The 17,094-nt window shown below is 40.5% G+C and overlaps 1 protein-coding gene across 50 annotated transcripts in view; it reads left to right on the forward strand.

Annotated features, from left to right (window-relative positions):
• The window catches only part of USP54 (ubiquitin specific peptidase 54), a 117,911-nt gene that overhangs the window by 36,411 nt on the left and 64,406 nt on the right, over positions 1–17,094 (forward strand). For 22 of the 50 annotated variants that reach the window (XM_077946564.1, XM_028826464.2, XM_028826468.2 and 19 more), the window contains 2 exons: positions 11,430–12,280; positions 16,580–16,672. In XM_077946564.1, the coding sequence (XP_077802690.1) occupies positions 12,134–12,280; positions 16,580–16,672 (240 nt within the window). In that variant the 5' untranslated portion in view covers positions 11,430–12,133. The remainder of the gene's footprint in view (positions 1–11,429; positions 12,281–16,579; positions 16,673–17,094) is intronic. The other 28 variants (XM_077946558.1, XM_077946580.1, XM_077946586.1 and 25 more) reach the window with 3 other exon arrangements.

Genomic DNA, 17,094 nt, shown 5'->3' on the forward strand with positions numbered 1-17,094 from the left:
GTACTGAAATAATTTGAGTATATTTATAATGATTAATAAATAACGCATTGATGGAATCAAGTATTTAAATGTAAAAAGTTTTAGTGATTTTAAAAATTCAGGATAAAAATCTCTGGTTCTAAATGATTGAATCAGAAGGTTATTATATAGGGCAACTTTCTGGAACTCATTGTTTTGCTATCCAGGGGCCTAATAAATTGCTATTGATTTTCATTCCTTTAACCACTGCTGTTACTAGTTTGCTGCTATTGGCAGTAGGGTTTGGAAAGAACATTTCGTTTGTCCTACTGACCATAAAATAGAGTATCTTTCTTCTGCAGACCTTTTGGAAGCACAAGGTATGATTTAGGTGCGATATGATTTAGGCAGGAGATTCAGGGATAAGCTAAAGAGCTGTTTGGTTATTCCTGTAACTGAGTTATCTCTAAACAGAAAAATGTGAGTTTGATTGGTCTCATGCAACTTAGTTCTTCATTTATTTGTTTAACAAGGAATGAGCATTTGTTGAGTGTAACGCAATGTAACTTTCTACATTGTATTCTAATAAAGTATTGATATACTGGTTACATGTTGATTCATGATGTTCCTGGGAGGGAGAGAGAAGTCCCAGTTTGTGTGGAGAGGTATTTAAAAAGACAATCCTTTGGGAAATGAATTAATGTAAATCACTGCTCCTTCCTGATGATGTATGACTATTAGTAGTTCCTATCACTATAAGTAGCCAGTAGTATGACTTCTTCATACAGGTTTGCTGAGTGGAAAAGATTGCTAGTATTACGTAGGACTGGGAAGATGGGAGTAGAGAAGGGAGGAGCATTCCTTGATTGAGAAAAACAAAAAACAAAAAAACTGGGCATGTGCACAGAACAAATCTTTTTGTATGTGTTTTAAGGGTACTGGTAGATGAGGTTGGAAATGTGCAGGGGATAAGATTGTGGAAAGCCATTCAAAGACAGAATTTTGTTTGTGTTTTCTCGCTGAAGTTTTCTGAGCTAATCGAGATTCATCAGTTTGCTTTTGCAATATTGTATAGACGGGATTAGAGGGGAAAGAATAGTTAGAAAGTTTTTGCAGTAGTCTAGGTAAATTGTATTGAGAATGCGCTGTTTTTAGAATACATTTTTCCCAGGCTGGGTGCGGTGACTCACACCTGTAATCCCAGCACTTTGGGAGGCCGAGGTGGGCGGATGGCTTGAGGTCAGGAGTTTGAGACCAGCCTGGCCAACATTGTGAAACCCTGTCTTTACTAAAAATACAAAAATTAGCGGGCGTGGTGGCACACGCCTGTAATCCCAGCCACTATGGAGGCTGAGGCAGGAGAATTGCTTGAGCCTGCGAGGTGGAGGTTGCAGTGAGCCAAGATCACGCCACTGTACTCTAGCCTGAGTGACAGTGAGACTCCATCTCAAAAACAAAAACAAAAACCAACAACAAAAATGGATACATTTAAGAAAAAAAAAAGATACATTTTCTCCTCGTTTTTATATGACCTTGGGATTTATGCTATCAATTATACTTTAATCTCCTGAAATTTTTATAGTAGTTTTATGTGTGTGTGTGTTTGCCTGTAAGAGAGAAAGGGAGACAGGGGAGAGAGAATGCATATAGAGGATGGTCAGTAATCATAATCACAGTTACTGTTTATGGAATTCCTGTTTTGTACCTGGCCCTAAGTATTCTGCATACATTATTTTGTTGCATCCTTTCAGCAAATCACATTTATTATAGGTAGTAAATGTCCTGAATGTGATGGAGCTAGGATTGGGATGTAGATTCATCTTATTCTTCATCATCGTTATCCTCATCATAATCATTATCAACACATTTATTCCACACTTACCACATATTAGGCACTGGGCTAATTATACATATCTGCATTATTTTATTTAATTCTTAAAACAACCCTATGAGACAGATGTTATTTATTAATCCCATTTTTTTCTGATGAAGTACCTAAGAGTTAGTTCAATGACTTGGTCAATATGACACAGCTGTTAGGTGGTAGCACCGAGACCTGTTCTACTCCACTAACTCTGTGTCCCCACGTTGTATAATTCACATAATATTCTCTAGGAATGGGACCCTTTGGATCTCCATTGTAAGCATGTTACCTCCCGAGGTTCTGCAATATTGTTGGCCCTGCAGAAGGTACACTTTTTTTTTTTTTTTTTGAGATGGAGTCTCGCTCTGTTGCCTAGGCTGGAGTGCAGTGGTGCAATCTCGGTTCCCTGCACGCTCCACCTCCCAGGTTCACGCCATTCTCCTGCCTCAGCCTCCCAGGTAGCTGGGACCACAGGCACTCACCACCACGCCCAGCTAATTTTTTTGTGTATTTTAGTAGAGATGGGGTTTCATCGTGTTAGCCAGAATGGTCTTGATCTCCTGACCTCGTGATCCACCTGACTTGGCCTTCCAAAGTGCTGGGATTACAGGTGTGAGCCACCATGCCCAGCCTGCAGAGGGTACACTTTTAACCACTGTGTTATTTCTACTACCATGCTGCCTCTCTTAGAAGTCAGTAAATTATACAACTCTGGATCATTATAAGGAAGGGCTAAGTAACCTGCAGCTGTCATTTCTTAGTTCTTACAATTTGTCAGTTATAACAAAGTGAAACATGCCTTTTTATTTTCTTTCCAACTACTTTTTAACAAGTTTTAGACAAATTTGTTATACATGACAGTTACCTAAGTTCTTGTGTAGTAAAAATAAGACTTTTTGTCCTTTATCAGCATACAATTCTTCTGTTATACATGATGTAATAGTTTGAAGCTGCCAAAGTCCAGCCCTCAGGAAATTGTTTGAGTTGAGTAACTATTCGCTGGGGAGTTTAAGATAACCAGCCCATAAATCAACAAATAGCTTGGCCCTTTTTATGGTTGTAGATGCTTATCTCTTTCTATTGTCAAGCTTGAATCAGAAGCCAATATTGTTTCCATTGATACAGTCACTATTAGAAGAAGTTGTCAGCAGTATCTCAAGCTAGATATGGCCATTTTGTCGGTTCTTTTCTTTAAGGAGAGTCAGAATTTATCAGGATGTTAGAATTGGTTGTTCTAGGCTAGGTACCTTCAAACAAAAAGTTTTCTCTTTCAATGAAACTCTCAGTGATTCAATGCCTATTATATTCAACCTTTGTGTGGAATAAAAAAGATGCCCTTAAGATAAAATGTAGTCCATGTACACAAATAACTGTAATATGAGGGAGAATGTGAGTATTGTAATCCAGACCCTCCCCATGCACTGAGAGCACAGAAGAGGATGAAATAAATTGGGAGATTGGAACGGTGAGAAGGTGAGAGAATGATCTGGGAAGGCTTTTCCTTGTAGGATAGTTACGATTTTCAGCAAGAATAAATGGAGAGGAAAGGCATTCCAGAGAGAGGCAATACTAGAGTCAAGACAATGAGAAAGTAGAGGACAGGGTATATTTGTTATACAGAAAGGAGTCTAGTGTACTTGGAGTGGAGGATGAATGAGAGGCATGTAATGATCAATGAGATGTCTGATCAGTGAGTGAATGTGTAGATGAAGCTGGAACTTGTGGTAAGGTCCGGTGATTCTCAAACTTTACGCTGGTGCCAGGCATATTTAATTCCATCTTATAATTAGGAATTAATTTTTTTTTTCTTTGAGATGGAGTGTTGCTCTATCACCAGGCTAGAGTGCAGTGGCACGATCTTGGCTCACTGCAACCTCCGCCTCTCGGGTTCAAGATTCTCCTGCCTCAGCCTCCTGGGACTACAGGTGCCTGCCACCACGCCGAGCTAATTTTTGTATTTTTAGTAGAGATGGGGTTTCACCATGTTGGCCAGGATGGTCTTGATCTCTTGACCTTGTGATTTGCCCACCTCAGCCTCCCAAAATGCTGGGATTACAGGCGTGAGCCACTGTGCCTGGCCAGGAATTAATTTTATTGGCAGAATATGTGAACATCAAAAATATGCAGCATAAAAATCACAATCATGAACACGATTCAGTGATATGATTTGGATGTTTGTTCCCTCAAATCTAATGCTGCAATGTGATCCCCAATGTTGGGGCCTAGTGGAAGGTATTGGATCCTGGGGCTGGATCCCTCATGAATAGCTCGGTGATGACTGAATTCTCACTCAGTTAATTCATGCAAGATCTGGTTGTTGAAGAGAGTCTGAGACCTCCCCCTTTTCTCTTTAGCCATGTGACACCTGGGCTTCCCTGCAGTCTGTCATGATTGTAAGCTCCCTGAGGCCTTACCAGAAGCTGAGCAGATGCTGGTGCCATGCTTCCCATACAGCATACAGAACCATGAGCTGATTAAACTTCTTTATAAATTACCCAGCCTTGGGTATTTCTTTATAGCAGTGCAAAAATGGCTTAACACAGTCAGTTAGGAAAAAAAGTTGTTAAAATAGGTCCAATTGACTGCTTGATTTTTTCCCCCTTAATTTTGCTACTATTTGTTCAAGTTCTTGTATTGCTAGCAGTAGACTAAGTAGGTAAGAAAAAATTATGGGAGAGAAACTTGTGAAAAATCTATCTATTAATTTTCTTTCCTGTGAATTAGAAAAATACCATTATTCTTTTCCAGCCAAAAGAATATCTCCCTCTAGGAGCCATTAAATATTTTGAAAAGGGAAGTGACATGGTGTGGAGTGTGTTTTAGGAGTCAGGTGGTAGTGACATGTAGGATTAGAGGACTGGCAGTGAGTCAGTAATGTGGTGCAGTGGTCTAGAGGTGGTGAGGATCTGAACCTTAGTAGCAGCAGCAGTGAGAATAGAATGAAAGGAAATAGAGATCCGCACTAGGCCCTCTGTTTCTAAAAAGGAAATAGTTACCAATTATTAACCAGCTTTCATATTGTTAGGATATTACGGGTCTCAATGGTTGGTTATCTCTGGTCTCGAGTCCCTTCACTCTATTTTTAGGGAAAATGTGTTTAAACCCCTATTTTAAGGAAGTGATAGTTTATAGATTATTTATAAATTATAGTTAATTTAGAAAATATAAAAAAGGAAAAAATCCATAATTTCATCATCCTAACAAGACCCCTATCATTTTACATTTACTTACCCCTGATGTTGCAGTTTTCAAGTTCTCTGTTAATTCATTCTGTGCACATTTAGCTCTGAGAAACAGGTTTCTGGACTAATAAAACAACCCATTAATTGCCATACTGTGATGTTAAACATAGTAAACCAAGAGGTTTCACATGTAACCCTCAGTGGACTCTAGGATCACAAACTAGGTCAATGTCTCTCTTTTTTTTTTTTGAGACTAAGTCTCGCTCTGTTGCTGGTCTGGAGTTCAGTGGCGTGATCTCGGCTCACTGCAACCTCCAACTCCCTGGTTCAAGCAATTCTCCTGCCTCAGCCTCTGAGTAGCTGGGATTATAGGCACATGCCACCATGCCCAGCTAATTTTTGTATTTTTAGCACAGATGGGGTTTCACTATGTTGGCGAGACTGGTCTCGAACTCCTGACCTCGTGATCTGCCCACCTCAGCGTCCCAAAGTGTTGGCATTACAGGCGTGAGCCACCGCGCCCGGCCACTTATCTTCTTTTCCTATAAATCTATCTTGGGCCACCTACCTTTAGACATATAGATATTTATTACCCAAATGCTTCAATCCCTTTTGGGCCAAAAGTTCCATCTTCTTCAGTGAATTATTTGCATAATTTAAAATGTTTTTTATTTTGAATTTATAGAAAAGTTGCAAAAATAGTTACCTCTAATGATACCATCTTATATAACCATAATACATTTATCAGAACCAGGAATTAATAGTATTGGTACAACACTGTTAACTAAAGAGTTTTCCTGAATTTTACCAGTTTGCCTACCATTATTCTTTTTACTTTTTTATTTTCAGTTTTTTAAAATTGTAATTTATTTTACTTTTTTATTTTTAGAGATGGGGTCTTGCTTTGTCACCCTGGCTGGAGTGCAGTGGCACAGTCATAGCTCACTACAGGTTCAAATTCCCAGGCTCAAAAAGTCCTCCTGTCTCACCCTTCTGAGTAGCTGGGACTACAGGCAAGCGTTAGCCTGGCTAATTAAAAACAATATTTTTTGGCCAGGTGCAGTGGCTCACACCTGTAATCCCAGCACTTTGGGAGGCTGAGGCGGGCGGATCACCTTAGGTCAGCAGTTGGAGACCAGCCTGGCCAACATGGTGAAACCCCGTCTCTACTAAAAATACAAAAATTAGCTGGGCATGGTGGCAGGCGTCTGTAATCACAGCTACTCCAGAGGCTGAGGCAGGAGAATTGCTTGAACCTGGGAGACCGAGGCTGCAGTGAGCCAAGATCCCGCCTGGGCAACAAGAGCGAGACTTTGTTTCAGAAAATTTTTTTTGGTTTGTTTTGTAGAGACAGGGTCTCGCTCGCCATCTTGCACAGGCTGCATTGTTCTTTTTCTGTTCCAGGATCCTATCTAGAATCTCACATTGCATTTTAGGTGTTTTTCTTCCTTACTCTTCTGTATTCTGTAAAAGTTTCTCAGTCTTTGTCTTTTATAACCTTGACATTTTTGTAGAATATTGATCAATATCAATTTGAGGACTATTTGTCAAATATTCCTTAATTTGGATTTGTCTGATATTCTCTGATGATTGAACTGAGATTATGGTTTAGGCAAGAATACCACAGAGGCCGGGCGCGGTGGCTCAAGCCTGTAATCCTAGCACTTTGGGAGGCCGAGACGGGCGGATCACGAGGTCAGGAGATCAAGACCATCCTGGCTAACACGGTGAAACCCCGTCTCTACTAAAAATACAAAAAATTAGCCGGGCGAGGTGGCGGGCGCCTGTAGTCCCAGCTACACGGGAGGCTGAGGCAGGAGAATGGCGTGAACCTGGGAGGCGGAGCTTGCAGTGAGCTGAGATCCGGCCACTGCACTCCAGCCCGGGCGACAGAGCGAGACTCCGTCTCAACAAAAAAAAAAAAAAAAAAAAAAAAAAAGAATACCACAGAAATAATTTTGTGTCCTTTTCAGTACATCATATCATGGCATTCGTGATGTCAGTATGTATTATTACTGGTTATTTTGACCTTGATCACTTGGTTAAGGTAGTTTCTGCTGGGTTTCTCCATTGTGAAACTACTATGTTTTCCTATGTAGTTAATAAATGCCTTAGTGGAGATACGTTGATACTATCGTTTTTATTAATGTCTTGGAGTTCTCTACACATGGAATTAGTAGTGTCTCCTTAAAGACTTTATTGAACTTTAGTTACTGTGAAATTAATTAGCTTAAAAGGTCCATCTCCTTGACTGGGCGTGGTGGCTCATGCCTGTAATCTCAGTACTTTGGGAGGCCGAGGTGGGTGGATCACTTAAGGCCAGGAGTTCAAGGCCAGCCTGGCCAACGTGGCGAAACCCCGTCTCTACTAAAAGTACAAAAAATAGCTGGGCATGGTGGCGCACACTTGTAATCCCAGCTACTCGGGGGCTGAGGTGGGAGAATTGCTTGAACCTGGGAGGTGGAGGTGGCTCTTGCAGTGAGCCGAGATCGTGCCACTGCACTCCAGCCTGGGCGACAGAGCGAAACTCTGTCACAAAAAAAAAAAAAAAAAAAAAAAAAATCATCTCCTTCGAAACTTCCCACACTTTACACCTGGTTTTATCAAAGGGTTCCCAGGCTTTGCAGGAACAAATTCTATCTAGTCTTCATTGGTTTCAGTTCAATTCCAGCTCTGCTCATAATGAATCTCTTATGCTAATAACCTGTAGCTCTCTGGACCTCATTTACCCCACTGTCTCTTAGGGCGCCAGGCTCCTCCTAGCCCAGTGTCCTTCCAGGCCTCATCTCCCTTTATGCACAAGCCAGTTCCATTTGAATGACTGCTTTGGGTTTTTTCAGAAACAGAGGCTGAGAGAAGCTGACTTTGTTGGTGAAGAATACAGTGGGGGATAATTAGGGTGGCTGCAGCTGGAGCCTGGTTTATTACTTTGGCCTGAGAAAAATGGTAGCACATTAAGCTGTACTGTGTATACTTGTGAAGGAATCATTCTCTGTATTTCACTAATACAGAGAAAGTGTTTTTTTCTAAAGGTCACCAGCTTCTAGAGGTATGCCTTTAATTCTGGCAGCCTTAATCTGTAATGATCTTTTCAATTTAGCCCTGTGGACTGTGGAGTTACTTGCTGTGAACACAAGAATCCAAAATCCAAATGTGGACTAAATATTATATTTAGATCTATTTAGGTAAAACAAATTTTATACAGAGAATAACATTAGATGTTTCTTTTATAAAATGCAAAGTTATTAGTATTACTGAATTCAAAGTAGCTTTTTGAATTATGTATTTTCTCAAGTGACATATACTATAAAAGCCCAGTTTATGTAATGTGGATGGGGCAGACTCAGATTCTGTGACACTTGAAGCTTATACAATTCAGAGGGCCTCCTTTAAGGAAAATATTTTTTGAAACAGAAAATGAGATATTGGGCCTTGAGAATCTGTGCAAGAGAAAGAGCCCTGAAGCTTAAGTTTCATTAGTGGGTTGGTAAATCTGCCTTTGGATGTGAGGCACTGCAAAAAGGTTGAGACCCACTGTTTTCCATCATATCATACGTGGAAAAGTTTTTGGCTTACCCACAGGAGGCTAGTGTTTTCAGATTGGGAACAGTGGGACATACAACTTAGTAACTGTGTTACACAAGGAAATAAGTAATAAGTAATAAGATGACATGCTTCTGTCCCAATTTTGGCTTTTACTTTCCTAGAAGTTTACGTTGTTGCCCAGGCTTGCCTCGAACTCCAGACCTCAAGTGATCCACCAGCCTCGGCCTCCCATTCTCGGATTTTAGGCATGAGCCACCATGCCCAGCCCAATTTTTTATTTCTTTATGGTAAAATATCTAGGAGTAGGATTGTTAGGTAAAAGTATGGCAAAAGTGCAGCCATGTTTTGCTTGACAACAGGAATATGTTCTGAGAAATGTGTTGTGAGGTGGTTTTGTCACTGCGTGAATATCATTTAAGTGAATTTGCATAAACCTAGATGATGTAGCCTACTACACACCTAGACTATATGATATAGCCTACTGCTCCTATGCTACAAACCTGTATAGGATGTTACTGTACTAAATATAATAGGTGCCAGGCATGGTGGCTCACGCCTGTAATGCCAGAACTTTGGGAGGCCGAGGCGGGAGGGTCACCTGAGGTCAGGAGTTGGAGACCATCCTGGTCAACATGGTGAAACCCTGTCTCTACTAAATACAAAAATATAAAAAATAGCTGAGCATGGTGGTGCATGCCTGTAATCCCAGCTACTTGGGAGGCTGAGGCGGGAGAATTGCTTGAACCTAAGAGGCGGAGGCTGCAGTGAGCCAAGATCGCGCGACTGCACTGCAGCCTGGGCGAAAGAGTGAGATTCCGCCTCAAAAAACAAAACAAAACAAATAAACAAACTAGGTAGTGAGAGCCATACAGATAAAACTATAATTCCCCTCCTCACATATCTTCAGTAAATGGCATTGGAGAAGGATTACGTTGTTTAATGCTATATCTACAATTTAAATGAAATGTTTTTGGTGTTAGTATTTCTCTGGACCACTTGTTACTGCCTCTCTTGTCTGGTCTTTATGCTGTCACTTCTAGCTGGTGACACACCTAAAACAGGTCTGAGGACTTACTGCTTTAGCCTACATAATACTGCCATTCAGAGCCTGAGAATCTTTTCTCTGCTACTGTGTTTTTCTCCTTTTGCTCCCTGTACTCAGGAGTGTGTGTCATAGGGCAGGCCGAGTTTCATTAAGCTCCTAATGTGGATATTGGAAACCCCACCTGTGTGCCAAGTCCTTTTGGCTGTGAGCAAAGTGGAGGCTTGGTACTTGTCATTCCTTTGCAGCAGTTGAGCTGAAGGAATGCTGCATGGCTTGTTGGAAGTTGTTTGGTGGCCTTGAGTGGGGTGTGTATGAGGGTGTGTGTAGAGAGGTGAGGGTCTTATAGTCTGTGTGGGAGATATGGGTTCTTTTCTGGTGTCATGTTAATCAGGCAGTATTTATTGACTGCCTCCTTATGACTAGCACTGTAATAGGAGCTTTTGGAATAGAATAATAAAATATATAATTGAGTCATAGTTTAATAGTCAAACATTTCTAGCTCTGCCACTTACCAGCGTTGAATTGGGCAAGTTAATGTCTTTAAGCCTCCCTTTACTTTTCTGTAAAATGGAATTATTAATAACTATCTGATAGGACTGTTGTGAATATTGAATAAAAGACGTAAGTATCGTGTTTAGCACATACCTGACTGTAGTTACTATTTCATTTCATGTAGTCATATTATGACAGATACGATATAAAACAGAGGGTAATAAAAATAGAGAATAATGTGACAGTACACTGTATAATCAAATACTTTAATTGTGACATGTAGATTATAAATAGTCTAGGAATTTACAGAAGGGAAAGAACAGTCTTATGCAACCATTTAATATTCCTGTACCTCAGTTTTTCCACTGGACATGCTGTAGACAATGCTAGGTGATCTCCCAGAGAGTGATTAAGATGTTAAAGCATTTTTGCGTTTTTAGATGGTGCATATGATGGTGAGAAGGAAGGGAGAAGATTGAGGAATTGTTGATCTTGGCAAATTTAACACTTAACATTTAAACATTTTTCCTTATGTAGATGGACATGGCAGCCTTATAGGAAAACTTAAAGTTGGAGATGTGGTGATTTCCTTCCAGGGAACATACTTGCTTTGGTATTACTCTCTGTTGCCTCACTGGCATTTTAATTAGTTGAAAACTAAAGTTGGTCAATGGATTGCCTCTGATTGTGAGCCCTTGGATATAATCTGGAGATTAAGTGATTTGTAACCCAAATTATCTTTCTGATCCTCTGGCAAAAATGAAACAAACAAACAAACAGGGCAGGAGGAGATTTAGTTCTCTTGAACTGCATGTTAAGGACTTGTGGTTTACTCACCATCAGTGTTTCTCTGGGTGGAACATCTTTACTCAGAACAGATCTTAGACTGCTCACATAGACTGCTCTCACTTTTAAGCAGGTTTTCATAAGCATATTCTTGGAAAACACCTTTTAGAAAGTGCTTTATTCACAATGTCCAAAAGAAACTGTTTCAGTTCCTAGTTGGTGTGTGCTTACTTGGTGATTTGTTTTGTGTTAGCCTGATACTGGAAAGTTTGTATTTGGGTTTTATTTCTATCCAGATCAACTTTCTTGTGTTTCAAGAAAATTGCAGATAATTTTCCCCTGAAAGTAAAGCTGTTCATACCTTTTTTCCATCTCTTTAGTTTGGGTGTCTCTCTCTCTCTTTTTTTTTTTTTTTTTCCTTTTTTTTTTGGCATTGTTTGCCAAGGTTTCCAGTTTATAGCAAGAGGTGAGGCAACGTTGATCTTGGCAGAACAGTCCAAAGCCAGTAGAGTCATTAAGTGACGCAAGCTTTTGATTTTTTTTATTTCTGTTAAAGCTCTCTGACACAGCTGGCTATTCTAGTCCCAGAAGAAAGAGGAGAGACTTGCTGAAGATCTGGATGAGACAATAGAAGTTTGGGGCACATTAAAAAGAAGGAGCAAGAACATCAACAAAAACCTCAGATGATTCAAACAGGCTTCTTCTTGGCTTTGTGGAACCTTTTGCAGTTGCTCAGAATTTGAGTTTTTGCTTCAGAGGATGATGAGACCAAGGCAATAAAGGGCGAGGAGGGTTATGTTGGATTCTTGCTTATCTGTCTACCTCTCCTTCCAGTTGGAAAAATCTTCAGTCCATAAGAAGCATTATCAACAAGCTTGAAGAACACATCTTACCCTGATCCTGGATGCTGCTGGAGTTGAGAATTACACCCACTTCACCAGGACGTTATTGAGGCTGTTCAAGAAAAATAGAAGGAAGCAATACTTAAGGATTTCTCTGTTTGCGTTAGTCCTGTGCCATGTTACATTTTGGAGATTGTTTGGAACAAGTGAGGAAGGACTCTGTCATCTAGATCTAGGAGGATACCTGAGTCCCTTGAACTATGCAGATGATATTTGGAAGGTGGTAAACTCAAAATCTTCCAACATAAATTCACTAAATTCTGGATTCCCTTTCCTTTTAGAACTTTAGCAGACATAAATTCCTGCCAAAAAGGCACAAAACCTTCTCCGTTTTTTTTCAGGCTAAATGTGAACAATAATGTCTTGGAAGAGAAATTATTTTTCAGGGGGTCGTGGTAGTGTACAAGGGATGTTTGCACCTCGAAGCTCAACCTCCATAGCCCCTAGCAAAGGCCTCAGCAATGAGCCAGGGCAAAACAGCTGCTTCCTCAACAGTGCCCTGCAGGTAAGGGTAATTATTTTTGGTGAACTTTGACTTTTAATTGCTGATGCTGTATTTCTGGTAACTCTTTTTAAATAAAATTCTTGATAGTCTCTGTTTGAGGTTAGTAACCTGAGGTCATTTTTACATTTATCTGTGTGATCTTTGGCAAGTCACTTTATCTCTTTGAATCTCAATTACCTCATTTACAAAAAGAGGGATTAATAATGGTAAGAGAAAAAATAATAACTGTAACTACTATTATTTACATGCCTAAAGGGAGGTAAATGGGCCAGGTGATCTTTCAGATGGAGTCTTGCTGTGTTGCCTAGGCTGGAGTACAGTGGCGCGATCTTGGCTCACTGCAACCTCCGTCTCCCGGGTTCAAGCGATTCTCTTGCCTCAGCCTCCTCAGTAGCTAGGGCTATGGGTGCCCGCCACCATGCCTGGCTAATTTGTGTATTTTTAGTAGAGACAGGGTTTCACCATATTTGTCAGGCTGGTCTCGAACCCCTGACGTTGTGATCCACCCGCCTCGGCCTCCCAAAGTGCTGGGATTACAGGCGTGAGCCACCGCGCCTGGCTCATCTTTCTATTTATCAACTTTTTTTCCTGAGCAATCTCTACGGGTTCTTATTTTTCTTTTCTTTTTTTTTTTTTTTGTTGAGACAGAGTTTCATTCTATTGCCAAGGCTGGAGTATAGTGGCCCAATCACAGCTCACTGCAGCCTTGACCTCCGGGGCTCAGGTGATCCTCCTGCCTTAGCCTCCTGAGTAGCTGGGACCATGGGTGATCTTGGCGGTTCAAGCAATTCTGATGCCTCAGCCACCCAAGTAGGTGGAATTACAGCTGTGCATCACCACACCCAGCTAATTTTTGTATTTTTAGTAGAGACAGGGTTTTACCATGTTGGCCAGGCTGGTTTTGAACTCCTAGCCTCAAGTGATCCACCTGCCTCAGCCTCCCAAAGTGCTGGGATTATAGGCGTGAGCCACTGCGCCTGGCCTGTTTTCTGTTTTTCCTTTTGGGAGCCAGGTGTGTTATCCTAGTTGCTTTTCTCTAGTATAGAAGCAAAATTCTTTCCACAAGTCAAAGACTTTCAGGTATGTTAATCTTGTCTCTTAATATTCAGGCTCTTGGCCCACATATTGAATGGAGTCTAGTCTTTGTCCAATTTATCTCCTCCTTTTGAGCTCTCCTGTTTTGGCTCATAACTGGTGTCTAGTCAGATACACTTGAATAGAGCTAGGGGAAAGTAAATTCCCTTAAGGTGATTATCTACCCTACATTTTCCCTTTCACTGTTGCTTGCTACTTAAGTGGTCTTAGAATCCCAAAGCTTTCTGTCTGTCTGCTCTGCCCAGTCATGCCCATAGCGTGTTAAGTTCATCCCCCTTGGCCTAACTTTCAAGTAATTACTTTCTCTTCTTTTCTGCTCTTCAGTGTAAAAGTAAATGAAATTTTCCACCCAAGATAATTATACTTGGGTAAAATATTAGCTTGACTCCTCAGATGTTATGAGAAAATAGGTTGCTATGAGAGAAGACAAGATGTTTAGTATAAAGAACAATGGTCTTGGGCATTAGGAGGAGACCTGGGTTCTAGTTTTAGCCATTCTGTAGACTAGTCTTGTGACCTTGTACAGGTAATAGTGTCTGAGTTTCCTCATTCATAATACAAGAATGTTGCCAAGCTTATCTAAGTAATAAAAGTTTCATGCTCTTTCTCAGTTTTTATTTATTTGAGATGGAGTCTCGCTCTGTTGCCCAGGCTAGAGTGAAGTGGTGGGATCTCAGCTCATTGCCATCTCCGCCTCTTGGGTTCAAGCGATTCTCCTGCCTTAGCTTCCTGAATAGCTGGGATTACAGACCATCTGCCACCACACCGGGCTAATTTTTGTACATTTGGTAGAGACGGGGTTTCGCCATTTTGGCTGGGCTGGTCTTGAACTCCTGACCTCAGGTAATCTGCCCACCTCGGCCTCCCAAAGTGCTGGGCTTACAGGTGTGTGCCACGGCGCCCAGTCTCTTTCTCAGTTTTTAAGTTTTTATTTGAAAACAATTTTTTAAAAAAATTATGTGCTGGCAACCCTATAAAAAAAATTTTAAGTGCTTTCCCTAATTATTACCACAAATTTCATGTGTTTAGGTGGAGTTGGCTAGGTTTTTGTCCTGGATGATGCATATTAGTTTTCTTTCTTTATTTCTTTTTTTGGAGCCAGGGGTCTCACTCTGTCGCCAAGGCTGGAGTGCAGTGGTGTACTCATAGCTCACTGCAGCCTTAACATCCTGGGCTCAAGCGATCCTCCCACCTCAGCCTCCCTAGTAGCTAGGACTACAGACACGTGCCACCATACCTGACTAATTTTTTTTTTTTAATTGTTTGTAGAGAGGGGATCTCATTGTAATTGCCTGGGCTGGTCTTGAACTTCTGGGCTCAAGCGATCCTCCTGCGTTGGCCTCCCAAAGTGCTGAGATTATAGGCATGAGCCACCACACCTGGCCACATATTAGTTTTTTTAGTTACTTTTTATCCTGGTAATACTTTTGTGATTTAGAAGCAGGCAAAATAAGGCATTGATATAAATGTGTATGTTTACCCCCTTCTTGGCCATAGTCCCATTTTTATAATTGTTTTTTTCTATGTGGTCTATTTATATTGTCAGTTGAAACAATGCTGTTTATGAGTTTCCATTCTAATTTCCAGTGCCATATACAATACATTATATATATGTATACACACACACACATACACATATTTCTGTATCCATACTTAATGATTGAGGCATTGGTGGTTTTGGAGTCCCTATTATAATCATGTTACATGTTGAAAATAGTTGTTGCTATGAGCTAATATTCTGACTTTTGGTTTCAAAGCTGTATTTGCCACAAATGAGTTGAACTTATTACATTTGTTATAAAAAGATGTTATTTACTTGGGAGCATAGCCAGTTTCAAAGAACTTTTAGAGTATGGATCTTGAGACATATAAGTAAGAAGAAGCTCCAGAGGTGTGCGTCATTTGGGGCTCCAGAAATTATGCTTTTTCACATATTATGACATTAAATGCTTTCCTAGCAAGGGGGGAGCTTCCTAAGGCATTATGCTATATATTACATCATTTCTTTTTTAACTAAAAATTGCAATTTATTCAGATTTCCTTGGTTTTTACCTGCTGTCCTTTCCTGGCCCAAGATTTCATCCAGGATACCACATTTAGATTTACTTGTCATGTCTTCTTAGGCTTCTCTTAGCTGTGACATTTTCTCAGAATGTTTATGTTTTTGATAATCTTTGACAGTTTTGAGGAGTACTGATCAAGTATTTTTTTGGATATCCCCCTTCCCCTATTGGAATTTGTCTAATGCTTTTCTCATGATTAGACTAGGGTAATAGGTTTTGGGGAGGAAGACCACAAAAGTAGAGTGCCGTTTTGAACACATCACATCAAGGGTATATACTATAACATGATTTATCACTGTTAATATCATATTTTTTTTCCATTTCAACAAAAGTATAGAAATCATAATTTTTTACCCTATTGACTTAAGGAGATCACACTTCTCTTAGAAATGTCTAAAAATTGAGAGTTCTAACAAAGAAAAAATTCCATACTACAGTTCACATTTCTATGGGTTCACATTTCTAATATAAGTTATAAAATATTCTTGCTTTTCTTGTGTGGATCATTAATGTAAATCCTTATTCTTCAGCTTTAACCCATAAATTTCCTCTTCAGGATCACATTTGATGTATGTCATGTCATATTTTAACTGTATTACCTTCACTTTATGTTCAAATTAATCTTTCCCAGAATATGACCATTCATTTTTCCTGTTAGATATCTCACCATTTTTCACATTTGTTTTAATATACTAGAATGAAGTTTTCTCTGGGAATAAAGATATCTTCTGCAGTCATTACCTATGTTTGCTTGAACTCTTTTACTTTAAAATTAAATGGTGGCTTTTTATAGAGTAATGAAATGTTTTCCCTTTCTTTTTTTTTTTTTTTTTTTTTGAGACGGAGTCTCGCTCTGTCACCCAGGCTGGAGTGCAGTGGCCGGATCTCAGCTCACTGCAAGCTCCGCCTCCCGGGTTCACGCCATTCTCCTGCCTCAGCCTCCCGAGTAGCTGGGACTACAGGCGCCTGCCACCTCGCCCGGCTAAGTTTTTGTATTTTTAGTAGAGACGGGGTTTCACTGTGTTAGCCAGGATGGTCTCGATCTCCTGACCTCGTGATCCGCCCGTCTCGGCCTCCCAAAGTGCTGGGATTACAGGCTTGAGCCACCGCGCCCGGCCTAATGTTTTCCCTTTCTCACCAGGTTTTGTGGCACTTGGATATCTTCCGACGTAGCTTTAGGCAGCTTACAACTCACAAGTGCATGGGAGATTCCTGCATCTTTTGTGCTCTCAAGGTAAGTACTTCCAATTAGTTTCTTCTCACTACCATTCGGTGGCCACATGGTCAATATCAAGGTGGTTTGGTTAATCAGGATGATGCTAAAGAATTTGTTACTGAATTATCTACCTGTGGTTTAGTGCAAAAATGGATATGATTGGTTTGCTTGCTTCAAAGAATTAGTACTTGACTTAGGTAGTCTCTTTTACTGAACCTGTTTTGCTTATGCAGCTCTATTTGATGTGACAGAATACTATGCAAGTATGCTTCTCCTTTTTTTTTTTTCTGAGATGGAGTCTCATTCTGTCACCCAGGCCAGAGTGCACTGGTACAATCTCAGCTCACTGCAACCTCCGCCTCCTGGGTTCAAGCAATTCTTCTGTCTCAGCCTCCTGAGTAACTGGGATTATAGGCGCGCACCACCATGCTCCGTTAATT

The sequence above is a fragment of the Macaca mulatta genome, chromosome 9 (genome assembly GCF_049350105.2).
Source record: "Macaca mulatta isolate MMU2019108-1 chromosome 9, T2T-MMU8v2.0, whole genome shotgun sequence".
NCBI classification, from domain to species: domain Eukaryota; kingdom Metazoa; phylum Chordata; class Mammalia; order Primates; family Cercopithecidae; genus Macaca; species Macaca mulatta.